The following is a 27,031-nucleotide window of genomic DNA, read 5'->3' as shown; positions in this document are numbered from 1 at the left end:
CCCAAGAAACTCTAACCAGGGTAAGAGTTTTCCCTTCAAAATGCAATTTTAATTGTGTGGTATCACCCAGAACTCTCAAAGCTGAATAGACTAGATTTGGACATTAATATAGCATAGATTCTTGTTAGCTGGCTTTATTTAGTAATCCTTACTCTGGAAGGAGTTTTGGAGAATGTGAAGAAAGATTCAGATTTAGGTGGACATCATAAGGTAATCGAGGAATCTGAAGTTTTAGTCAAGACCTTTTAAGACAACTGCTTTAGTTCAGAAGAGGATTACATATATTCATCAAGTGCTACATTTATTTTGTAAAAACTGCATCCATGGTATCATTAGCTGATGCTAATTGCTGATGCTAATTGCTGATGCTAATGATACCAAAGAATCAGCTAATGATACTTTATGAACAACGGACACAGTAGCTAAAAAGCATGATACAAAATAAATGGAAAGAAGGTAAAAGAATAAATTCAGCTTGCAAATGAAGCAACTCTGGTGTCACATCTGACAATAAGATCAAAGGGTAAAGTCTAATCTACATAAGGCTAAGAAAAAACAAAATATAATACTATTTTCCCTGAACACCAACAATACTCCACATTCAATTATCATAGATTCAATAGGTTACAAAAATACAGCTGGTAAGTTTCAAAGTCCCTTCCTGAGGTAGTACCTTTGCTAATGAAAGTAAGTCTGTTCAGAAATATTAAAGGCATAAAGCAAATTAAAAAGCATTTAGAGAAGATACATGAAGTAATCTGCATAAACAGCTGTGTATGCTTAGGTGGCAGTCTACAGGGAAGCCAATAGAACAAATGCATGCTTTAAATGGCGAAAATAGTATAAAGGCTAGGAAATAAAGAATTTATCATGTGTATTGCTGCTATGCTATAAGCAAAAGAAAAGTCAATTTATATTGTCTTAGAAAGTTATCCTATAAAAAATAAAGGCCCTACATTCGATTCCTCAGCACCACATAAGCAGAAAAAGCTGGAAGTGACGCTATGGCTCAAGTGGTAGGGCGCTAGCCTTGAGCTGAAGAGCTGAGGGACAGCGCCCAGGCCTAGAGTTCAGGCCCCACAACCGACCAAAAAAATAAAAATTAAAAAAATAAACAATTGCATGATTCATAGAAATAAGGGACTGCCATCGACAAGTTTAAAGTTAGATACTAAAGAAAAATTTTTTGTTGCCTTTGTATGTTCTTCCCTATTGTCACTGTACTTGATTTTGGTATCCTGCATCTTGTATATACATTTGTCTAATTTGGGGAGAGGAAGGGGAATAACAAAATGCTGAAACAAGGACACAAGATGACCCATTGCAACAATGATAACCACAAGACACTGTACTGGAAATGGGGGTTTGGGGGGGGGGAGAAGGGAAGGAGGTGGGGGAAGGGAAGAGCTAATGGGAGAACAACAGAGGAGGGGGAGGGGGTAACAATGCTGGACAAGACATGTACTCATTCCCTTACTCATGTAACTGTAACCCCTCTGTACAGCATCTTTACAAGAAAAAAAAATTTAAAAAAATAAAGAAAGAAAATGAGGTAAGGAGAAAGAAAGCCAATTAAAATAGCTGGTGTGATGGCATTGTTTTATGGCTCCCTCAATAAAAGGGACGTGTGTCTCACAATTAAAAAGTAAAATAGAATTAACAGAAATTTTATGATGAATCAAAGGGTAATTTTTCTTGTCTTTAGGCCTTTATGTAACTCATTTGTTCCTGCAAAGTGACTGAGACAATAGATAGAATATTGTTTTATATTTTCAAGTAAGCATGACAGTGTAACCATACTAGAACTGTGCAGTATTTACTAAGAATCTTTTCCCTGTGATGTGAATCAGGAGACAGAACAAGCAGGCTGATTTCTTGGCTGGTAGCCTTCATGTATTTACTAAAACATTTTTAAAGTGAGATCTGGAGTGTTTGTATGAGTAAATGAATGCTTCTTATTAAGTTAGATCAGTGAGTTACAGAAAAATGCTTGCTTAAAATTCATTCCATAAAATCTAGTAAGTATTCAAATCTTCTCTTACCTCTTAATATTAACATACATAATACATTTAATGAGGAAAGGTGGAAAAGAAGAGAGGAAGGCTAAAAGGAAGGAACCACTCTATTCAAGTAAAAATTCTAACTTCAGATTATGATCATTTATAATGCACAATTAAGATATTATAGATATTTAAAAAACCACATTTTACAGAAATATTCTTTCTAATGACAAAGTTAGTGGGCTGTAAAAATAAAAAATTTAATTTAGATTTCCATTATACATATTACCATCTAATATTTTACAAGATGGAGAATCTGTTTATTAGGTGCAATTTTCATGTAAACAGTGATTTTTAAAATTAAGACATCTCACACTAAGACTCATGAAACCAGTTCTCTATTTAAAAAAAAGCAACAATAGTTTTATCTAAATTAAATGTTTTATAATTTTACTTTTTAAGAGAACAGAGTGGCAGTGGACCAATCACTTTACTGAAGTATAAACAACTGTAGAAAATACACATCTTACTGGTATATTATTTTTATGGCTTAAAAGATGCTAATTTGATAAAATAAAAGTAAATACATTAGTCTCCATGTCAAGGAAAAGAAGGTTATCTTTTTCTTTTTTTGTGTGTGCTGCTTCTGGGCCTGATATCAGGGCTTAGATACTATCTCTGAGCTTTTTTGCTCAAGGCTAACGCTCAACCAGTTGAGCCACAGCTCCACTTCCAGCTTTATGGTGGTTATTTGCAGATAGGATTCTCATAGACTTTTCTTTCTGGGCTAGCTTTGAATTGCAATCCTCAGATCAGTTTTCAGAGATGATAGGATTACAGGGGTGAACCACTGCACCCAGCTTATCTTCCTCTTTACTAACAAAATGTGGAACTATTCTTAAGAAATATAAAATTTAGTATCTTAGAACAATTTCACAGCATATTATCTCAGCAAAAATATTTTCATGTTGTTAACTAAGAGTTCAAATACAAACAGTATTTTGCCAAAGCAAACCTGTCTTTCATTCTGTAAATAGTCAAGTAAGACCTGGCTCAGAGGAGCTACAGCAAAGACTACATGGACACAGACCCAGACTAGAGCACAAGCTCCAGTGACAACTACAGCTCAAAGACCAAACATGAATGCCCTTAAATCTTTTGCATAAGTAATCTTACACGTGAGAATATTTACAAATTTTATTTCAGACTGTTAAGATATTTCTTTTGCTCTTTTCCTTAATAGTAAGTAGTTGATATTTTTCTCATTTCTATTAAACACTCTGGAATTGGGTAGCTCTAAGATTTTCCAGGACAATTTTCAATAAAAAAAAGTTTGATGAACAGGCCCTCAAATTGATCCAAAATTTAACCAGTAGTTACATACTTCTCAGTGCTTTTTTCAGTCTGTTCTTGAAAAGTTAATAATTTTTTTCTTCCTTATTTCATTTCCCTTCTTCAATTTTGTCTTTTTCTCCCATACAAGATTAGCAATCTTCTCTATATGACCAAGGAGGAGGTCTCCTTCATGACCTTCCGTGTGTGTGTGTGTGTGTGTGTGTGTGTGTGTGTGTGTGTGTGTGTGTGTGTGTACTGGTCTAGTAGGGCTTGTACTCTGGGTCTGGACACTGTCCCTGAGCTTTATTGCTCAAAAATAGCACTCTACCACTTGAGCCACAGGTCCCACTTCTAGCGTTTTTGGTGGTTAATTGGAGATTAAGAATCTCAGTCTTATAGTCCTGTCTGGATTGGCTTCAAACCATGATCCTCAGATCTCAACCTCCTGAGTAGCTAGGATTGTAGGTGTGAGCCACCAATTCCTGGCTATGACCTTCCAGTTTTAAAGAAAATGGTCCCTTTAAAAATGCTTTCCTGGGCTGGGAAGGTGGCTCAGTGGTAGAGCACTTGCCTTGCAAGCATGAGGCCCTGGGTTCGATTCCTCAGCACCACATAAGCAAAAAGAAAAAAGCCGGAAGTGGCTCTGTGGCTCAAGTGGTAGAGCGCTAGCCTTGAGCTGAAGAGCTGAGGGACAGCGCCCAGGCCCAGAGTTCAGGCCCCACGACCGGACCCAAAAAAAATAAAAATGAAAAAAAAAATGCTTTCCTAACAAAACAAAGTAACAGGAGGCTGAAAACAAATCAAACATAAAATAATCCTTCAAAGAATGAAAAAGATAATTTACTTCAGATAATTATTATTATGTAAAGTTGCCTACATTGTAGACACTTGGTAGTTTTTTTTAGTTGTAATTTCATTTCTAGATCAATGCCTTTTAAAAGAACTTTCTGTAGTCATGAAAATAGGTTACATTTGTGATTCTCAAAAGAAGTCACCTGCAGTGTGGGCATAGTGGCCCTACCTGTAATCCAAGATACAAGGGAGATAGAGATAAGCCAGCCTGGGTAAAAAGTTTGTGAAACTCTCATCTCAACAAATAGTCTGGATATGGTAATCCACAACTATAATTCCAGGTATAGGAGATGAGTATGCTAATATCTCAGGCAAAAAGATGACACACTATCTAAAATACAACTTAAAGTAAAAATGGCTGAAGGCTTGGCTCAGTTGGCAGAGCACTGGCTTACGAAGGGCAAGCCCTTTATCAGCTCAAAGTCCCCTCAAAAGAGTGCAACTAAGAAATTTCATTTTAAACTTTATTAAAGATGAATAGTCACATGTTTGTATTATAGTAGAAAGGACAGACGTAGACATTTCTCCTTTCCTTCCTTTTTCTTTACCATCTTGAGCCTTATGGACATGTTCCTATTGATCTTTGGCTCCCTTCTCTGTTATCTGTAAGATTAAATAGCAAGATACATGTCAAAAGTAAGAGAAATTAAGTTCAAAGGCTATGGTTTCAATGTGAAATGACCCCACAGGCTCCTGTGCAGAGCATGTGTCCTTGCTCAGCTGGCAGAGCTTTTCTGAGAGGAGGTAGGCATTTCAGCAGGATGGGACAAGTTACAGAAGGTCACTGGGCCGTTCCTTTGAAGGTTATACCCAGGCCTCCTGTCTCTCTCTATATATATATGTATCCCTTTCCCTCTACATTGCTGATTTCTGGCTGCCATGAGATGAAGAGGTCTGCTCCACATCTGCTGCTAAGATAGGTTGAAACCGTGAGCTGAACTAAAAACTTCCTCCATTCATTCGTTTCTATCACAGTGACGTGAAAAACTGCCTAACCCAGGATAATTTTAAATGTGCTTTGTGAATAAAGAATACTGTAATCAGTTATTTTAAAATTTCTAGTCAGTTTTTATTATTTATAAATAAAGAATAAATTTAATAGAAAAGAAATAGGAAAACAACATGCTAGAATGTAAGGAACAATGTATAGTCTCCCTTAAAATTCTATCAGCTACATAACTGGCCACAGAATAAAAGAAAGGCATCACTACGTTCAAATACAGCACAATCAAATAAAATTAAGGCAACAACTGAAAATCATTTTATACCTATCTATGGTGCTGAGGGAAATTAGTTAACAAAAATGGGTTAAATTGAATGTAAAATGTAATGTGTTAATCAATAAACAACTCCGTGATGACTATTTGTAGTATTATGTACCACGACACTGAATGTCAAACCTTCCCTAAGTTTCAAGGAATACTTGGATCACTACTGATAGTTCTGCCTAATTTTGCCTATGCATACATCTAAGTTTAAAATAAAATTATCTTAAAAGGTGACCATAGGCAAGTGGAGTATTTGAAGCTCACGCTTCTACTTTTCCTCGTCTCATCCCCATTCTCCTACGTATCAGTCCGGTCTTTAAGCACAAGTGTAGTATTAAGAGAAAAGTAACGATGATGTCTGTGTGTCAGGAATGGAATCACAGACTTCTCTGCACTGGTGTAAATGTCATTACCACCAATCCCTTCCTCCACTCTTTGCGGATTAGTTTGGCTTTCAGTCCTCTGTTTTCAGTCCTCTGTCTTTGTATTAGGGGAGGGAGGTAGATAAGAGGTAGGTGAGGCATAGTCAAAACAATCTGATTATTCAGGAGTAGAACTGAGAAGAATTAATGCAAATACCGGTTATGTGCTTAACTGTGTAATGACTTCTATATGGCTACTGATTTGGTTCTTTTTCATTTGGAATTAGAGTAAACATTATAAAACTTACTATTTTGAGCCAGGGCTTGAAGCAGACAATCCAAGCATCCTTCTAAACTATCTTCAGTCTGGTCAACAGCTGTTATCTTCAGTTTCTTTAGCGTATCACTGAGATTATCTGTTAACATAAAAAGAAATTTTAGGAACTTCACCAACCTTAAGACACAGTGAATGTTACACAGTAAAAGCACACCCAACTATCACTAATGTACAAAAGGCCCATTATACTTACTAAACAGCCCAATACCTCCTAAAGTGTCACTGGACTCTGCACTATTTCACATTTTTGTTTTGTTTTGTGCCAGTCCAGGGACTTGAACTCAGGGCCTGAGTGGTCCCTGAGCTTTTTTTTGTTTAAGGTTAGCACTCTACCACTTGAACCATAGATCTACTTCCAGCTTTTTCATAGTTAGTGATGTCTTACAGATTTCCTACTGGGGCTGGATGCAAACCATGATCCTCAGATCTCAACCTTCTGAGTAGTAAGGATTAGAGGCATAGCACCAGTGCCCAGCCATACCATAAGTTTTAAACAAACCTTTATCCATTTAACTCAATATGAAATGTTTACTCTATAACTACTTAAGTGCCAGGGATATCCCAGATTATTACTGAATAACCTTTTTAATATTCATATACTTTATTAAGCTTGTTTAGGAAAACAGTAGTTGAGAAAACCTATACATCCACAAAGATATCATATACTTTGTACGAAATATTTAATTTCATTTTTGCCTCCTTTATTGAAGATTTGTAAAACTTTCAAAATAATATGACTTCAAACTAGACCTCCTGGGCCACACCTGTAATCCAAGCTATTCAAGATTATGGAGATCAGGCTGGGTACGGTGGCTCACGCCTGTAATCCTAGCTACTCAGGAGGCTAAGATCTGAGGATAGTGGTTCAAAGCCAGCCCGGGGTGAGAATCTTATCTCCAATAAACTACTCAGAAAACTGGAAGGGGCACAGTGGCTCAAGAGGTAGAGTACTCGCCTTGAGCTGAAAAGTTGAGGGATAGCACCCAGGCCCAGAGTTCAAGCCCCACAACTGTAATCCAAGCTATTCAAGATTATGGAGATCAGAAGAACTGTGGCTAAAGTCTAGCTGGGCAAAAAAAATAGTTGAGAGATCCCCATCTTCATCTATAAAAAATTCTGGTTATCTCAGATACACCGACATTACTAATAAGATTGCTTGTGCATAAATGTGAGATTGTATTCAGAAAGTACTGAGAGCAAAAGGGCTGGGAGGCATGGCTCAAATGTAGAGTGCTCGTCTGGTAGGCACGAACCCTGAGTTCAAAACCCAGTACCACCAATGACAATAAAAAGGAGGAGGAGGAGGAGGAATGAAGAAGAAAAAGGAAAAAGAGAGGAACTTGACGAGAACTTCAAATAATACTAAGTGTGATAACTATGTATCTTTAATGCTGTCATTAAAAAAAAACAATAACCTCCTATTCAAAGTTCTGCTTTAAGCCAAGACCTGTCCATTTGGATTATGAAGCAATGCTCCTAAAGTATATATTGGTTCCTCTAGCCCACAGACTCTCAAAACATTTTTATACTAATAAAAATTATTGAGGATCCTAAAGAGCTTTTTTACCTTGTTTCTGTTGATATTTGACATATTAAAAAGTCAAATTTGAGGTTTTTAAAGATCTGATAATTAATTCAAATGTAATAATTATAAACATGATACATATTATTACAACTATTTTAAACATATTTTATATAGCAAGAGGAGACATCTACATAGAACAACATATTCTAAGAAATTCCATTCTATTCAATGAGCGTAGGGATACAGGAGGGGGATAATTGGGAAAAACTAAGGACCACAAAGCATTGTACGCATAACCTGACTTACAGAACTGTAATTTCTTTTTTTTTTTTGGGTCCGGTAGTGGGGCCTGAACTCTGGACCTGGGCACTGTCCCTCAGCTCTTCAGCTCAAGGCTAGCACTCTACCACTTGAGCCACAGCACCACTTCTGGCTTTTTTCTTTTTGCTTATGTGGTGCTGAGGAATCGAACCCAGGGCCTCATGTATGCAAGGCAAGCGCTCTACCACCGAGCCACTTTTCCAACCCTGTAACTCCTTTATACAACTACCTAATAATGATCATAAACAAAAAAAAATATCCTAGTCAGGAAAAAAAATGTTTCTTTATGGAAAGTGATTTGCCTATTAATGATGAGAAAACGTTTAGAACAAAGTTCCTTAAGTTCTTCATCCAGAGACAACTGAACACAAATCAGATACTGAACATGTTAAACTCACTAAGAGGTCAGCACTTAAACCTTTATGTAATGTAACTGGAGTATTGATACCGTGAGTACATTTGTCAAATACCTAACAATGCATTCAAAATCTGTGCATCTTAAGTGTACAGGAATTATTATAACTTGTATAAAGACCATACTAGAAAAGAGAAGAACTGAGTCAGGAGTGCTTTCTCATGGAGCAATTTTTCATCCAATGACACTTCTTCTTCACTCATCAACTGCCCTTACTTCTCACCAGGACAGGAATAATTATGAAATTAATTAACTAAAAAAAAAGGGTTCATGCTATAGGATGTGCTTGAGAAGCTGAGGTAGGAGGATCACTTGTGCTTGAGATCAACCTGGATCACTATTTTAAATGATGTATGTTAACACTGCAGCCGATAATTCCCAGGATTAAATCTCCAGTGGTTCTCTGAACCTGGTTATTATTTTTGGATGTGATCAAACTATGAGAGTCTCAGTTGTGAATCCTTACCACCCAAATTATTTTTCATGTAAGCCAGTATCTCTTTAGTGTGGCAGTAAAGAGAGAAAGAAATGGATAAATTTCCTTGAGATGTTTCAGTAACAAATATATTCGTTAGTCTCAATTTTTGCAGTGGTAGTGATCAAAACCCAGGTCTTGGACATACTAAACAATTGCTATACTACTGAGTCATACCCCAGCTGGGAAAGTATTACTCTCTCCTCTTATAAGACAATTTGTCTTGACATCTTCAAAGGACTAAGGGAAAGTTGACTTTGGGTCATTACTTGAGTCTGCTACTTAGTAACCAGTTAGTTGCTTCTAGCTAAAGCTACAATGTAACCAAGTCCTCTAAAATATCAAAATTTCTCAGGCAAAGGCCTTGAATGCCTTGGCAAAGCCAAAGCCTTCTCAATCTTACTGCCTGCTGCAGCAATGGACTCTCCCAAGGTCCATGAACTTGTTCTTAGCTTCTAAACATAGTCTTAACATTCATTCTGGTTCTTCATCAGTTCCTCGCTCTCTGTCCTTCCCACAGCTATTCACAGACCTTCTCTGACTGAATGGTCAGAGAATGAGGATGAGGGTCGTGGTGCTACACATGCCACCTTCCCTCCTACGCATTACTCCTTCATCTACGCACTCATCTTGGACACTGCCACATTTTAGACCTTCTTACATTAGGATGAAATTGGACTGCAACTTCTGATAACCCCAACCTGCCAGCTGCTATCATTCTGTTAAAGACAAAATAACAGTTGTACTTTCCTGCTGGACTTTACAAATAACCTTCCTAACCCTTTTTTCTCTTATAATCAACTGTATATGCCATTTGACATCAGCCTCTTTATTTCAACCTCTCTCCTCTATAAACTAGAAACTCAAATTAATTTTTACTGAGAACTGTTTATTGTAACAACAGTTTTAATAAGTGTAAAAATTTTACAGTTATTAGACCCTTTTTAAAATACTGATTGAAGACAAATGGATAGGAAAATGAGACTTTTTAAATAATATTCAAGTAACTTGACTAGAAATATGTAAGATCATCACTATCATTAAATATACTGGCTTTACATTTCCTTCAACATTTTTTCCATATTAACCATGGTTTACATTTGAAAGTGAAGAATATTCTACTGTATATATTACTGGATGTGTGTGTTTGTGTGTGTGTGTGTGTATGTATGTATGTATGCACGTGCGTGTGTGTATTTGAGTCCAGTAGTTTAAACTTAGGGCTCTGAGTTTTTTTCTTTCCTTTTTGTTCAAGGCTAGTGCTCTTGAGCCACAGGCTCTACCTTCCAGATTTTTTGGAAATAAAAAGTTTCATGGACATTCTTGCTCAGGCTGGTTTCAAACCTCTATCCTAAGATCTCAGCCTCCTAAGTGGCTGAGCCATTCCGGTGCAGGGCATGTTAAAACATTTTTAAAAGGAAACCAAGTACTAAACTAGAATAATGTTGGTCAAAATGTAATGCATCAAATAGCTCCATGTTGAAGAATTGTTTGAATGACCTCTACAAAAAAGAGTAGCTCTAAAAGATGCTAGCAAGTAAAAACTATGTGCTTTCAAACTTCACTCTGTACAGGTAAGTTAATTACATTCACAATAACTCTCTCAACACAGAAGGAACTACTTGAAATACATTTGCCTAGTTCTAGCTCCTTGTACCTGTCAGGTTCCTATAAACCCAAACTAAAACCTCACAGCTATCAGTAGTCTATCACCAGAATTCTTTCAGAACAATGCCTTATTCCTAATGTTTTCAATCTCTCATTTCCTGTGTGTCTTAAGTCTTACACTCTCCTCAGCCCTCAAGATTATTAATAAGTTGATCTTGGATTACCATCTTAGCAGTGCACATCCATTCCTCCCGGAGTGGATATGTACTACTCGAGTACATGCCTGTGATGATTACTTCTGACACTTAGGATTCAATGGTAAAAGATATCTTCCCTCCAAGTTCTGTCCCAGATTCCAGGACATAGAAGACAGTGGAGAAAAACCAGACAAGAAGAAAAAATAAAATTTTAAGAAGAGAAGCCCTTAAATTATGGGCATTTTCAAAAGTGAGGTAAGTTAAAAGAGAATGTCTGGGGGTAGTTTTTACTTTGAGCTTTAAAGTCTCAAATAACAAAAAAAAAAAAATCAGAACAAGAGCTGGCGAGGGCATGGCTCAAGTATTAGAGCAGCAACTGTTTGGCAAATGTGAAGCCCAAAATTCAAACCCCAGTACCATCACCACCAAAAGAAATTCTTTATTAGACCATATTCAAGCTAACAAAAACAAACAAATAAAAAACCCACAAAAAAGATGGGGGAAAATATCATACTTGGTAAGATTTTATTATGACGCGTTGAAGACTGACATATAAAGCTTAAATAAATGGGGTAGAAGAAACACAGAGAACTATTTCATTAAGAGAGAGATTGATGTAAAACAATCATATTCTGTAATCTAATAAACAATGAAAGTTATAAATTTGTAGCCAACACCAACTTTTCTGGGTAATAAAATGCCAAGCAGAGAAAAGTGACAGGGACAAAGAGTCATAAAATGTGATAGATGAGTTTTAAAAGCAAAACATTAAGAATTCTAAAAACCTATTAAAAATAATACTGGCCTTACTAACACTTATGAGTCCAAAAAGAAATACTATCCAAGGTACTGCTAAGGAAATCAAAAAGCAATTTTAGAGTCACGATAAAATATGAGAATTCCAACAAAAATTAAAGTTAGAAATTAAACAAGAAATGTAACATAAAGCTATTATAAAAAAATCTATTATACACCAAAAGTATATAGAGGGTAAATAATTTTGAAAGGTATTTTGAACAATGATATGGTTGAAATATGCTTGGGAAGGAGGGTAAGAAGAGAGACAGAGGTGCGAATGATTGGAGCTTATTGTAAACATGTGTGAAAATAAAATCTCTCTGTGTGTAACTAAAGAAAGGTAATGAGCTGCATGTTGGGGGCTCATGCCTGGAATCTTAGCCATACAGGAGACTGAAATATAAGGAATGCGGTCTGAAGTCGGCCAGGAAAATTCTGAGACTCTTTTTATGGTTTAATTTTTAAAATTTTATTGTAAAGGTGAGGTACAGAGGGATTACAGTTACATAGGTCAGGTAATAAGTACGTTTCCTTTGGAACAGTCTCAGCCCCTTCTTCGATCCCTCCCAGTTCCCCCACTTCCCCCCAAGTTGTATGGTTCATTTCCAACACAGTGTCTAGTGGGTTTTACTGGTAAATTGGTTCATCATTTCTGTACCTCCCCTTCCACTCCCCAAATCAGATAAGCTTATATACAAGACTAAGGGGACAGAGTCAAAAACAGTGACAGAAGGGAAAAAAAACCAAGGGAAAAGGGAAGGGAAAAAAAAAACCCTTGCACCCGTTCCAAAAAATAAACAAAAAACCTCTGTTCAACTGACCACAAACCAGACTACACTAAAGCCCCCAGCACGACCATGGTCACTGGAGCATTGTCTACCACTGTTAAGATATGGAATCAACCCCAATGCCCCTCAGTGGACAAATGGACCAAGGAAATTATATATATATATATATATATATATGAATTCTATGCTTCCATTATAAAGAATGGTATTGCCCCATTCATAAGGAAACGCAAAGACCTAGAAAAAATTATACTAAGTGAAGTAAGCCAGACCCCAAAAAACACAGGCTGCATGGTTTCCCTCATTTGTAATAATTAGAATGTGCCTATAAATCTACAAGCAAACCCAATGGACAGTAAAAGACAAATAATTACACTTGGGCATGATTAATTAAATAGCAGTCTAAACATTCACAAAGTGAGAACTAAGGAGGATATTCTTAGGAGAAGATCACAAGGCCTCAATAGCTATGTGCATATGACCCTATAACATGATGCTTATCAAAATAAACTCCAAGGAAAGTCCTGAGACTCTTACCTCCAATTAACCACTAGAAAGCCAGAAGTGGTCCTGTGGCTGAAAGTGACACAATGTTAGCCTTGAGCTCAGGGGCAATGCCCAGGGGCTGAGTTCAAGCCCCATGACTGAACCAAAAAAAAAAAAAAAGTAAAATCCAAGCAATAGATTACATCAGTTATCCTAATTTGTCCCTCAGCTCGATTCACTCTTAGAGACTGATCTGTAAAAATACAGTTGGACTCTAGGTATTTTCCCTTTGTAGACGGTCTGATTAAAGCTTTGTCTATCGAGGATAATGGCTAGAAAGTTGATCTCCTTCCTGTTCAACCTACATGATTTTCTCCAGTGCCATTAAGTCATGACTTTCACTACCCATCCCCCTGAGCCCCCTTCAACTCAGATAGCAGTTCTGTAGAGAAAAATAATATCAAGTCACTGTTTCCCACACCACTTCCTTATCTTTGTAAATATGCATACCAGTGGACTTATAGGGCCACCCATGGCCATTCTGACTTAAACTGTACACAGAAATGTGTTCCATTCCTGAAGACTCTCTAGTGGTGGAGTTCTAGCAGTCTCTTCCCGAGAGCCTCAACTTCCTCTGTATGTCCAACTCTCTGTGTGCCCTCCCAGCACTGTCTGCCAACTTGCTCTCCAAAGCAATGTTCATGCAGGTCCAACACCAGTGGTTCATCTCTAGCCTGGGCAACCCAATGGACTCCTCTGCTATCTTGAGTTGGAACTATTTCAGTCAAAACCTGCCTTTCCAAGGAATTTCTCCTTCCTTGGACATATTCCCTCAGGCCTAGATTACCCTTTATAGTTTGCTGTTCGCTTTTCATATTCGTTCTATTATTGCTTAAACGCTTTACCATAAATGTCCCCTGTTTAAATTACTGTGTAGGAAGACAATTTTCCCTAGACTTCTTGGCATTCCTATAAAGTTGGGATTTTTCTGAGCAAAGGAAATTGATAAGTTATAATAAAGATAAGCCTCTCGCCCTGGAGATATTCCAGTGTCAAAAAAAAAAAGTCCCCCTTTTCTTCTTAGAGATTTATTTTTGGCTTATTTTCAAGGTAATAAGCTCTGAGATGCCTATTTCTTCCCTAAGGAGGATTTGTTTAATTCTAGCATATGATGTATTGGGTGGGGTGGGGTGGGGTTTAAGGGCAATATTGGCTTGGCAGATGTGCCAGCAACCTATATATGCTTCCAGTGTTATAATTTTAGAGTCCTTCCCTAGGGTACAACCTTGTACATATGTAAGGTAACATCAGGCTGCATACAGCATTGCCAAATTGAGATTCGAGACTGGGGAAAGAGCACTAAAATGCTGTGTGAGCAACAAACAGAAGGCATATTTCCTGTCAAAATCACCACTCCCTCAGTCAATATATATATACATATTGTATCAATAGTCTTCTGCTTAGACCTAAACTGATACACAAATATAAACAGACCTCCTAGAAAAAATAAGGTATGCTACGCATAAAATAACTGATAAATTATGGTAACTTAAAATTTACTCACATTTCTTTTTTTCCCCAATATGAATGAAGTGCCTACCAATCACCAACCACTCTAGCCAATGCTAAAGAAACCAAGATGGGTATAGCATACCTCAAGCCTCCCTTGCTCACAATATATACCAATAATTTTTCTTTTTAGTTTTCATTTTATTTTGGTAAGAATTACTTTTCCCTATCTAACTCCTAGAAGCAATGTTAGCAGTTTCTCATGTGTCCTCTCACCAATAGCTTATGTGTACACAATTATACATATAATTACATTTATAATTCACACACACACACACACACACACACACACACACACACACACACACACACACCAAAAAAGCCTCAAGGCATAAGCAACCTAAATGTGATTACAGCCTTGATTACTTTTATCATGGTAATGACCTTAATTTTAAAAAAATGATTAGAATTGTTATTTGAAAAAAAAATCTCAGCATATAACTGAAATCCCTTGGTACATTTGTGACAGAGTATTTCACTCAGTAGCAATCAACACAGAAAAAAATCCCACCAGCTTCCAGAAAGCAACAGGAAAGATACGCTTTAAAAACAAATTTTCCCATATATTGACATAAGGCTATAGCCCTAAGATTTTTGCGCACAGTAAGATTTTCGGTTGGGGGAGGGGACCAACATAGATACCTTTTTGTTCCTAAAAAGTTTTACTAGCCCAATAAAAATGTATAAACTTTAATTTATACATCTAAGAGTATCGAGTGACACTTTTTCCTTTGCCAAACTAGCAGCATCATAAAACTATGGTGAAACTTGCAGTAATGTTTCAACATGCCTATTTCTGCCCTGGCTGTTAAGAAAGTCAACTAATTGCTCCTCAAGGGAATTGTTGTCATAATAATAAAAAATTAAAAAAAAACAAAACCAAAATAATGAATGCTATGTACTAGGCAAAAGAAGGCTAGGCCTAAGCTACTTAGACTCCCTTCATTTGAAGCTAGAGAAAAACTCAGTAAACATTTATTCAGCAGGTAGTTCTTCGCTTTGATGAATTTTAATGGCAATCTGTTTCTTACTGAGAATATGTTAACATTTAGGTAACTGTTCCAATTACTGTTATTATATAACATATCACCTCAAACTTATTCCCAGGAGCCAAAGGCCATTCTGCAATGCTCATAGATTCTGTTAACCAGGAATTTTTCACAACAGAAATTGAGGATGGCTGATGGTTTATCTCTTTTCCATACGGTGTGGCCCTGGATACAGTCTCAAAGGTTAGGAATGATTCTTGGGATGATTCAATAGCTGGGGATGGGGCATCATCTTAATTCCTGAAGGTTCCTTAACTCACTTACCTAGAGACTGTCTTGGGAAGATGTAAAGACTAGAAGTATTGACCGATGGGGGGGGGGGGAGAGGGAGAAAGAGAGGACACACAAGTTCTAGAAGATAAACTGGTGCAAGAAGACTGTGAATGTTGTGTCTTTGGAAAATCTGCTGCAGAACAATATACACCTCTTGGCTTGATAAAAGTTGTACAATACAAAGTATTATATTCTTTGCCTTTATTTCGGAGTACAAGATAAAAGTTTTTCAAAACTGATTATATTTTTAGCTTTGGAAATGTAAATTAGTACCTTCAGGAACACTGCTTTGTGTAATGTCTTTAACTTTCCTGTGAAGTAAGTATTATTCTCTACATTTTAACTAATGAAATCAGAAACTGCATAGGTAGCCTGGAAACAAGCACCTGAACTGTGGTAAATCCAAACCTATGTTTTCAAAGACACATAGCTTGTGCAGATTACAAAGCAAAAACTGTGTTTTGCTCTTAAGAATGAATTTATCCAATCACGCTCTCTAGTTGTACTAGGTAACAACTACCTATATGCCTGAATATGTGAACTAAAAAAGAAACAAAAACAAAACAATAAAATATAGCAGTCCCCACCATACTATCAGAAGGATAATACAGTGCTGAACAGCTTCTCTAGCTTTGGCTGTTTAATTCAGCAAGTAGACAAATTCTAGAGAAAGCCTGAAGATCCTTGCATGTAATAAGCGCTTATTCGTGCTGAAGAAGCTGTAGTAGGTGCGGAAAGATTAAATAACAACCTATACTCTCATTCAAATTCTTAAGTCTGTGTTTTCTCTTTGGGGAATTAAAATTACAGCCTTTTCTGTTTCTACTACTCATTTCTTTCATATTATTTCTTTCTTACCTACAGTAGAATTTGAGCTTCTCAAAAGTGGAAAACGTGACAACCTGCTCTACTTATTCTGTCACTTGCAGAAATGCCTAGTATGGTTAATCTTGTCTAGAGTTCCTCATTTGACTCACAGTGCTTATATAAACCATAATAAAAGCCAGAAATGTGGCACAGTGGGCAGCTGTTATTCGTTCATTTCTGCTTACTATCACACTAGCCTTACCCCACAATGCATTTTTGCAACGAAAAGGAATTCAGTCCAGCCATGCAAATTTTTTCTTTATTCTGATTTTGTATTTTGCCTGGATATAGCTCATAATTTTATGAGTGCAAATAAACATGTATATCTCACTAATGTTTGATTTTTAAATAATGATCAATTATATCTTTTTTTTTTTTTTTGATCCTGGGGCTTGAACTCTGGGCCTGGGTGCTACCCCTCAGCTCTTCAGCTCAAGGCTAGTGTTTTACCACTTGAGCCAGAGCGCCACTTCAGTTTTTCTGGTGGTTAATTGGAGATGAGTCTCATGAACTTTCCTGCCTGGGCTGGCTTTGAACTGTGATCCTCAGATCTCAGCCTCCAGTGTAGCTAGGATTACAGGCATGAGCCACCAGTGCCCGGCTCAGTTACATCTTTTAAAATGGAATTATTGGAGGAATCTTTAAATGGGAGTATTTTTCAAAAGGGGAAATGACAGAAAGAGCGAGATTGTGGGGTACACTATAAGCATGTACAGAAACATCTCAATCACACACCCGTTGTACAACTAATGTATGAGAACAAAATTTCTTAAAAATAAAAGGACAATTTAATATTCCTTCTTCAAAAAAGAAGCATTAAAAGAAATATCTTTTAAAACCGGACAAATTCTCGGAAGGGGAATTGTGTTTCTCACAGCTTTGAAAGGAATCTTTTAAAATAAAAGTACAATTTCAGTTTTGTTTTGTCCTATGGAAAAAAGTAATCACATCACAAATTAAGGGAAATTACTAGTTAGTTGAACTGCTCAAAATAATTTTATGTAATGTTTATGTAATCATAAAAATTTAGAATTTAAATGACAAACTTAATGTTCCATACCATCATTCTGTACAATCCCTTCATATATAATTTTGAAGAATTCTATGTAATTCTCATGTTAGTAAAAATACTTCCTAGAATATAAGAAGTACTCCTTAGAAATAATTTATCAGTCCAGTTGCATTCTGATGACCTTCTGAAATGCCATACCACTATTTTCCCTAGAAAATGTACTTAATGCTCAAAGGTCAAAAAATAAGGAAAGGAAAAACACAGCAGATCTTAGTTTGAAACAATATAGTCCTTACCAAATAACGGGGCTTCAAAATTTTCAAATTATAATTAGTATTAGTTCTTCCTGAAATAAGCTTCTCCCCTCTATTAGAAATCTATTTTTAACTTTGTTTCACAATCCTAGTGATACTATCTTCACAGTATCCGTATGAAATGGTACTATTAAAAACTTAAGTAACTTGTCAAAGGTGATAATATATAATATACAAGTTATGGAAAAGCAGATTTATCTCTCCTTCCTCTTCCTCTCCTTCCCTCCTCTTCTCATTGCCTCAAAATTCTTATATCATTCTGGACAACTGAAAATTCAGGTTAACCATGATTAGTTAACCATCATAGGTAGTTAGCTGAGAGGACTAGTTGCATGTGGTAATTTTTTCTTCTTAATTTTAAAAACAATCCTACCTAATCAGGAGTCTGAGATATGGAGGATCATGATTCAAAGCCAGCCCCAGCAAGAAAGTCTGCGAGACTTATCTCCAATTAACTACCAAAAAGCTGGAAATGATGGAGCTATGGCTCAAGTGGTACAGTGCTAGTTCCAAGACCTAGGACTGGCACAAAACAAACAAACAAAAAATCACTTTTTCAAAAGCAACAATACAACTTGACTACAAAACCACTGGCAATACAATTAGCACGTACTGTTTCAGCAACAGTAACAGAAATCTCCCATGAACTACAAATTCAGATACCTCCATAATTCAGACACGGAGTATTAGTGAATATTAGTATAGTATTGCTAAGTCAACTTTGTAAGACATAAGAGAAGACAGAAAAGGTATAGAATTTTTCCAGCCATCCACTTACTTGAATGAATTCTTGCCATGAGCTTGCCTATGGCAAATGTGTGCACTTGCCCAGTCTGAAAGAAAGTATCCCTACTCTACTTCCACCAATTCTGCCATGTAGGAAGCTGGGCCCAAGGAAACCCAATCTTGGGACTACTCAGAAGTGAGTGTTTCATTGTGACTAGCAGGTCAAAGCAAGAAAAGTGTACGCATGGTCCCAACTTATGATCTTTCAGCTTTATCATAGTACAAAACCAATAGGCATTCATTCAGTTGAATTCATCTTCCAAAATTGTATCTAGTAAATGTTAGTATAATACAGTAATACTCTTCAAGCTGGGCAGTGAGCAGTCACTTTTAATCAGCCAAAAGATTGCAAATGTCAAGAGATCACCTACAATGTACTGTGTTGTTACCATAGTCAGGAAGTTATTTATATGCATTTTTGACTTGTGACGTTTTCAACTTACATTTAATTTATAACTCCAGTATAAATTAAGGACTGTCTTGACTTCAAATGTCATGTTTTCAAGTCATTTGAAGTCTGTGTGGACTATTTTGTTACTGGGTTGGATGGAAAGTTATTTCATTATACAATGACCACTACATCATATTAGAAAAATACAACGTACATAGTTATTACCAGACTAAACATTCATCAATGTTTTACTCATAGGAAAGCAGTCATCAGAGAAATATTGTAATTTTTAAAAATTATCTCACCCCACAGAAGGTCTTCACAAAGTGAAAACAAACCTGAAAACTAGGTTTCTGAATGGTTCATTTATTATCCAAGCACACACAAAAAGCTATCATCCATGGTGAATTAAATTGTACTGACTAGAAATATACACTTACAAATAAAGGCTATGGCCTTTCAGCTGAGGATGATCACACATACCTATAATCCCGGCACTTGAGATAGGAGAATTGCCTGAGCTATACATGTCAAAACAAAAACAAAAACAACAGACCTCACAAGGAGGCTAGGAATTTGGCTTAGAGGTAGTGTTTGCCTAGTATGCATGAGGCCCTGGGGTTTGATTCCTTAGTGCCACATCAATAAACTAGGTTAAAATTTAAAAAAAAAAAAAGGAATTGTCTGCAATGACACTAACTACTTGAGGTACAGATTAAAATTTAAAGAGAAGGCAAAGATTTTTAAAGATTCTTTCAAGGTTTTTAAAGGCTAATCAGAGATTGGAAATCAGGACCTCAGACTTGCTAAGTACTTGCTAGGTCTCCTCGACTTGAGCCATATCCCCAACTGTTTTCCTTGAGTTATTTTTCAGATACTGTTTGCCAGAAGGGGCTAGCCTTGGTCCTCCTACCCATTCCTTCTGCATGGCTGGAAATAAAGACCTGGGCCACTATATACAGCTTATTTACTCAGATGGAATCTCACTAACCTGTGAATCTGCAGATTGCTGCCCACTGGGAATTTCAACTGCAGGTATGCAGCACCCTATCTGACCTTCCTTAGCTCTTGGTTCATTGACAGATACTAGTGAGATAGTGCCATTGCTTTTTCAAGAAGTCAATTCCAAATGCCTGAAGAGTCTGCCTCTATGCAGGGAGTCCACAAAGGCAATAACAACAAAAATATCTTCAAAGTTCAGAAAGTACTAATTATATATAACCTGAATTAAACTCTGCTAAAATATGTTAAAACTGAAGTGGCAAAAGTCTGTAAGGAGGAGTAGAAGTCTGGAAGAACAAAGTGTGTGAAAAAGGAAGGTGTTTCACATCTAAGGTTTGTAAAAAGCCTAGGGTTCTTCATCAACAGGGTTTTTCTATGGGGAACATATTTTAATCTATCGTGTGTCATTGAACCCGTCCTATCACCAGTGAACTCCATCCGCTCTCTCAGAGCATCTCCACCAGAAATAAAAACAATATCCTGACTTGCCTTATCACCCAGATGCCTGAAGGCTCAGGGCACAAATGAAATTTCTGGAAAAAAAATTTCCTTCAAACAGTATGATCAACAATAAATATCTTTCAAAATTAGCCTTTGCTGTACATTTGATGTTTCCTAATGGATCTGGCTTAAAAGCCAAAGCAAAATCAGCCTTTATACGAGAAATTCCAGAAATGTGTACAACACTGCAATAAACACACTTTGATAACTGTCCAAATCAGATACTACAACTGATCTACATACTGCCTGCATCATCAAAAGTTAAATATTCTTATCCATGCACATAACAAAATTTTAACAGATATGGTTTGCAAGTTGCAACTAGAGTTGCAATAGTTGCTTTTCAGATCTCCCTACAAGTACAAAGGAAATTTCCATATTTCAAAATTCATTTAATTATCCAACTGAGGCACTCCCACAGAGCCTTCAAAAGTATTAATAGATAACCACCAGACAATGGAATATCTTAAATGTCACTTCACGAAGTGGTTAATCTGCAGGCAAAATGGCAAATACCAGAAGACTATAAAAGGATTCTACAAATGCTTTTATACAGAAAATAGGCTCATTAAACCCATGTGCAGGCTTATGGCTATAGCTCAGTAGTACAGTGCTTATCTAGTTTACATGAGGCCCTGGGTTCAATATTCAACATCACCAAAAACATACGTACGCACACAATTGACACTAACTAGCTGTGTGGGAAAAAATATTTCAAAAATGAAACTCATAAAACTGCATTAGAGACCTGCATGAACAAATAAACACCTAAATCCATTCCCATGGCAGAGTACCACTGAACCACCATCAGGTGAAGTAGTATCACAACAGAATTTCAGTCTTTTCACTCTGTATTATAATAATCTGTGTTCAATTAATGTTGCCACATTTTAAATTCCGCTCAAAAATTGTAGGTATCTGTTTTTATCATATATATTTTTTTTCTTGCCACTGTCATACCCTTGATTCTGCCTCTTAGCCCACAAAGCCTAAATATTTCCCATCTGGCCCTTTAGAGAACAAGTCTGCCAGCCTCTGCTTGATGGGTGTATTCCCAGTGCCATATCACCAGAAATGTCTCTAACATCCACAACCCACCCCACACTACTAAATCAGAATGTGAAGGTAGCCCAGTGATGTTTTTAAAAACAAACTCTCCAGAAGTTCTTAATCAAGCTAAAACCCTAAAAAAAACACTATTTTAAATCAGGGTTTTAGATTGTTCTGTTCTCTTGGACAGATTTAAATTCTTTAAATCAGTAAACCAAGAAGTGTTGACCAATTCATAGAACTGTTGAAATGATTAAATTATTCTAAACAATGTATAAAGTGTAGTGTTAGCTAACACCAACAGTTCTTAAATGGCAATTATTAACTCAGTGGAGTATTGGAGACTCCTATATTGGCCTACGAACCAGAATTATTAAACTTTTGGAGATATTAATGTGAGTTATTAAAACAGATATTATTGAAAAATACATGGTATATGTTTTGTTAAGAACAGTATTCACATTCAAACCATCATTACTTAATTACTACATTTTACTATCATTTGTGCTCATAAGATGATTATGCTTGTATAGTGGTAATACTACAATAGATTGCTGCGTCTCAGGAAGCTGACAACCACCACAAATCAAGGCTTATAGGGAAAAGGACTTTTGGCTAAACATTGGCAGCTTCTTCTAGTTAACATTATAAAAAATGTACAATAAATTCAGTTTGAACTCAATAGGTTTGAATTAATTACACAAGCACAGATGTCTAATAATATGCTAAATACAAAAGTGTAGTACGCATATATGTATGAACATGCACACATATGTGATATATGTTTAAAATCATTGTGAAGAAAACCACTTTGGAATCATAGCTACTAGCTTAATGTAATCACTCTCGTTTATCACCATCCTAGTACTTGCTTTTAACTTCTGGAATGCTTCTAGTAACAATTGTCTAAATAGATGTAGTGAATTATATTCCTCTAGCATCCCTATGGAAGCCAATGTAAGAACTGGCTTTCTTAGGCCTCTTGTTTCAACAAAGCTAACAAATTGTTCCAAGCCCATAAGTTGTTCCCTCAAGTAGAAATTATCATTCAGCACTAAAGAAAATGGCCATGAGACATTAGTCATACCAAGTAGTTCAAACTTCAATTTCAAACAATCACATAATTTTAGAATCAAAAGACTCTACAGCTGCTATGGCTTGACTGCTTCCTTCAAAACTCATGTTGAAACATAATCCCCAATGACAGATATTACAAAAATAAAAACTGCACTATCTGAAGTCATAAGGATATAAGAAAGTAGAATGTCAAAGAAATGTGAAACACTATGATGAAACTACAAATTATTCTCAAGCCAGAAAAGAGCCTGTCATTCCCTATGAAATGTAACATTTTACTACATAGAAATATCTAATGGTCCCTCCACAACAAGTCAAGTCCAAATCCTTCTTCTAACTTCCATTTTCTGATAATTATCTATTCAAAGTTTTTCATGTTACCTATTATTTGCTCTAGCCAAACATGGCTATCTGAGAAACTCAAAGGTTTCCTATCTTCATGTATGTCATTTCTTCCTCCCATTCCACCCTACCCCAATTCTTTGAAAAAAGAATATTATTTTCAAGTAGTCAAACAGAGGAGATTCAATTCAACATATCCGTTCATGAGGACAACACATCTTGATCACTGTCACCCCTTTTCATAATTCTCCCCATCTTTCCCAATCCCATCCATCCCCTCCATTTTCACATATATAGCTTGAACGTTATGATTGTGTTTGTCCATTCTTCCTCTCTCCAGTCATCTCCCTCTCTCCCCTTGACTTCACTTCCTTACCATGAATTTCAGCTTTCTGGTATTTATGTTGTTAAACTGTAAGATAGTTAATGAAGAGAGTTACACCACTGGAATCCTCCCCTACACATACCATGCTCTAATTAATATGTTTCGGTATATATGCATATAACCCTGTATATCTTTACATAGATACTTATAATTCAGATCTAACTTCCACATATGAGCCTGACTTACTTTACATAGCATCATTTTTCCCCAGGTACATACATTTCCTTGCAAATGATGTATCATTTTTTCCTGATGAATAAGAATATATACATACACACATAACTGTGTGTGTGTGTGTATATATATATACACACACACACACACACACACACACACACACACACACATACACACACATACATATACACAAACCACATTTTCTTGACCCATACATCCACTGAAGGGCATCTGGGCTATTTTCATAATTTGGCTCTGCCTACCCCCAATTCTATTCAACAGTCTCATCTTTCAGAAGCTTAACTGACCTTTGGCTCAACTAGCAACAATTCTCTAAAATCTTCTTTCTAGCACCAGAATCTATAACACACATAAAGGTCTTTTACCTAATTTATATATCTATTTCCACATTAGTTATGTGTGACACATTGTTCCTATTTAAGATGATAAGGAACAAGCCAATATTGCTAGTTTATGCCTGTACTCCTAGTTAGTTACTTAGGAGACTGAGATCTGAAGATCAAAGTTTGAAGATTCCTCAGGCAGGAAAGTCCCTAAAACTTGTATCTTCAACTAATCACCACAAGGCCAGAAGGTGTGGTGTGGCTCAAGTGGTAGAGTTCCATCCTTGAATGAAAAAGCTAAAGGACACAGCTCAGGGCTTGAGTTTAAGTCCTAGTACTGGCAAAAATAAAAAAAGACTATAAGAAACTTGAAACATCAATGTTATATTCATCTTTGTCTTCCCACAGTACACTATACATAGATGACAATAAATAATAAACATTGAACTTATGATTAAATATATATAAATAATAGCTGTGGATATAAAGGAATTTGCCTTCATTTTCTTATGGAGAAAATTGTTGCTATAAGGATATATATTTTTAAAGTATTTAGTTTGATAGCAGATTTAAGAGAGATTTTCCCTACCATTATCAATGAGTACATCCTATAAACTGTCTTAACAACTTCCTTGACCCACATATAAAATTATCTACAAGGTTTCACTTTTACATTATGGTATGTATGTGCTTGTCATTACCCCAAACCACCTTTGAAATAGTAGGTGAAGTTCAAAAAGAAATGGCTTGCTGAGGTTGACCCCAAACCCTCAATGTGGGGTGGGGTGTGTGTGTGTGTGTGTGCGTGTGTGCATGTGTGTGTTTTCAAGAAAGGCCATATTCTGAAGGGCTTGGGGGAGGGGAGGAAAGAAAGGCCATATTCTAATCACTCTTCCCTTTTCCCTGTTTCTACATCCTTATAACATTTACCAACCCAAATATTTCTTCAGAGGTTCAAAATAGCTACTTTAAAGAATTAAAGACTTATAAATACCTACTATTCGCAAAGCACTGGAAGAAATACAAAACTTAAGGCTTAAACTTAATCTTCTAAAATTCAGATGAAATGCACAACACATAAACAATTCCATTAAGAGGTATATTATGTAAGTGCCAAAAGGTTTCTAAGAAGGTACACAGAGTACTATAAGGAAAGAGAGATTATTCTAAGCAGAGTTTCGGAGAACTTGAAAATTAGATGGGTTTCTATTTTGACCTTTAAAAAAAAATCAAACTATTCAGCATGAGTTTTAAATAGTAATTTCATTTATTTTAGGTATTTTATTCACTAGTTTTATAACAATAGTTAAAGAGTTTTTCTCTTAAATATTGATTCAACATTAAGGTAAAAATTTTAATGGATTTTTTAAGCTCACCTCGAAAAAATAATGTATCTTACAAGCCCAATTGGTGACCTGTAATTAGGAAATCTGTGCATGTTCAAAGACACAGCATGCTCAATAATCTAATTTAATAATTCATTAGGAACCCCAGTCCTAGGGGAAGGGTGGGGGGCACATACAAAGGGGCCATCCTGTCTGTACAGAAATCTGTTTGCCTATCAGTAAATACTCACATGAAAAGAGAAATATTGAAAACAAAATTCAGGGCCCTGGATTTTTATTATTATTATTTTTTAACATTTTTTGCCTTCCTACCACCTCCTCCTCCAAACCCCTCCGAAGCAACCAAAGGGTCTGAATCAGAGCTGGGAGCATTTCCTTTCCCAGGAAGCTCTAGATGCTCTAGATGGCTTCCTTGGAGGTTCTGACTTGCCACAACCCAACTCTGGAAGTGCTGAGCGCAGTACTGACAGCTCATCTCAAAGCTTCCAATCACTCCCACAGAAGGAGTGGGGAAAGTCGGCATGGACAGACGCCAGCGGAGCCAGATCAGAGGGGGAGAAAGGGAGGACAGCCGTGGAGGCGAACCGGGGGACGTGTGAGCGGAGCAGGGCATTCCACGCCGCTGCGGATCAAAAAGAAACTTTGGGCTCTAATTCCATGACAGCACTGTTGTCAGTGCAGAGCACCTGCACCAGGGAGAATAAAAACCGTTCTTTGAACGTAAAATGATAGTTCCCGGAAACATTTGATCTAATGTCTCATTCTCCAACCGGCTTCTGGAAACTAGAAACACAATGGAACTAAAATCAGATTATGCAGACTGAAGGCAGGGGACGCCGGGAAGGGAGAAGGAGCCTGTGAATTCCCTAACAATCAGGTAGCCAGCCGGGGGCCGTCTCCGGCACCCAGCCCACAGATCCGAGAAGGACACCAAGAAGAGGGGTGCAGGACAGGAATGGGGAGGACACGGCAGTCCCCCAACCCCGGAATTCAACAGCCAGCCGGCCGGCCGGCGGCTCCATCCCGCTGGGCGTTTCGCTCTCGGCCTCTGACAAGTCATCGTGTCCAGCGAGGAGGACGGAGGCTGGAAGAGAACTCCCGGGCAGGTGGTTAAAAATGAAAAAGAAAGAAGAAAGGAAAAGAAAACGCCGCCCAGGCAAAACTACTTGCTGGCTACTTCCCCGCCCCAGGAGCCGACGTTCGTCCCCACGCCGCGGAGAGGTCGCCCCGTGGGGAAGGGAAGTTGCACCCAGTGGTCTCGGCGAGCCCCGGCCTCGAACCCGGCCTCCGCCGGGAGACGCAGCCGGAGGGCGGCCTGGAGAGCAGCGGGCTCCGGAGGCGAGGGCTCCCCCTCCTCCCCCAGGAAAGCAGGCAGCTCCGGGGGACACCCGGCCCCGGCAGGAAGCATGGAGGAAGGGCGGCGAGGACCGGGGTGCCCCGGCGATCGGGTCCGCCCGCACCACGGCTCCACCCGGGTTCGGGACCCTGCCCAGCCCGGCGACCCGGCATGCGTTCCGCGTGCGCCGCGGCTGCCCCGGGGGAGGGCTGGGGAGCCACCCCACCCCGCGCCCGCCCGGGGAGCCGGGGAAACATCATCCGGCAAGTTTGCGGGAGAAACGCCGGCCACCCTGCCGCACGCGGAGACAGAGTCGGGGGTGGGAAAGAAAGAAACGTGTCAGGCGACGCCGGGGGAGGGAAGATGCTGACTTACCCATGTTCCTCCCGGAGCGTGAGGACCCGGCCGGGCCCGGCGACGGTCTCCGGCGCGGTGCGGGGCGG

General features: G+C 37.7%; 1 protein-coding gene across 3 annotated transcripts in view; it reads right to left on the bottom strand.

The window, feature by feature from the left end:
- Positions 1-27,025, bottom strand: part of Rap1gds1 (RAP1, GTP-GDP dissociation stimulator 1) — a 97,789-nt gene extending 70,764 nt beyond the window's left edge. For all 3 annotated transcript variants that reach the window (XM_013029781.1, XM_013029782.1, XM_013029783.1), the window contains exons 1-2: positions 26,964-27,025; positions 6,126-6,233 (exon numbers count right to left, since the gene is read on the bottom strand). In XM_013029781.1, coding sequence (XP_012885235.1) covers positions 6,126-6,233; positions 26,964-26,967 — 112 coding nt within the window. In that variant the 5' untranslated portion in view covers positions 26,968-27,025. The remainder of the gene's footprint in view (positions 1-6,125; positions 6,234-26,963) is intronic.
- Positions 27,026-27,031: the final 6 nt, after the last annotated feature.

The sequence above is a fragment of the Dipodomys ordii genome, unplaced genomic scaffold (genome assembly GCF_000151885.1).
Source record: "Dipodomys ordii isolate 6190 unplaced genomic scaffold, Dord_2.0 Scaffold122, whole genome shotgun sequence".
Lineage (NCBI taxonomy): Eukaryota > Metazoa > Chordata > Mammalia > Rodentia > Heteromyidae > Dipodomys > Dipodomys ordii.
The sequence above is the reverse complement of the archived record's forward strand: the minus strand, read 5'-3'. Positions and strand labels throughout refer to the sequence as shown.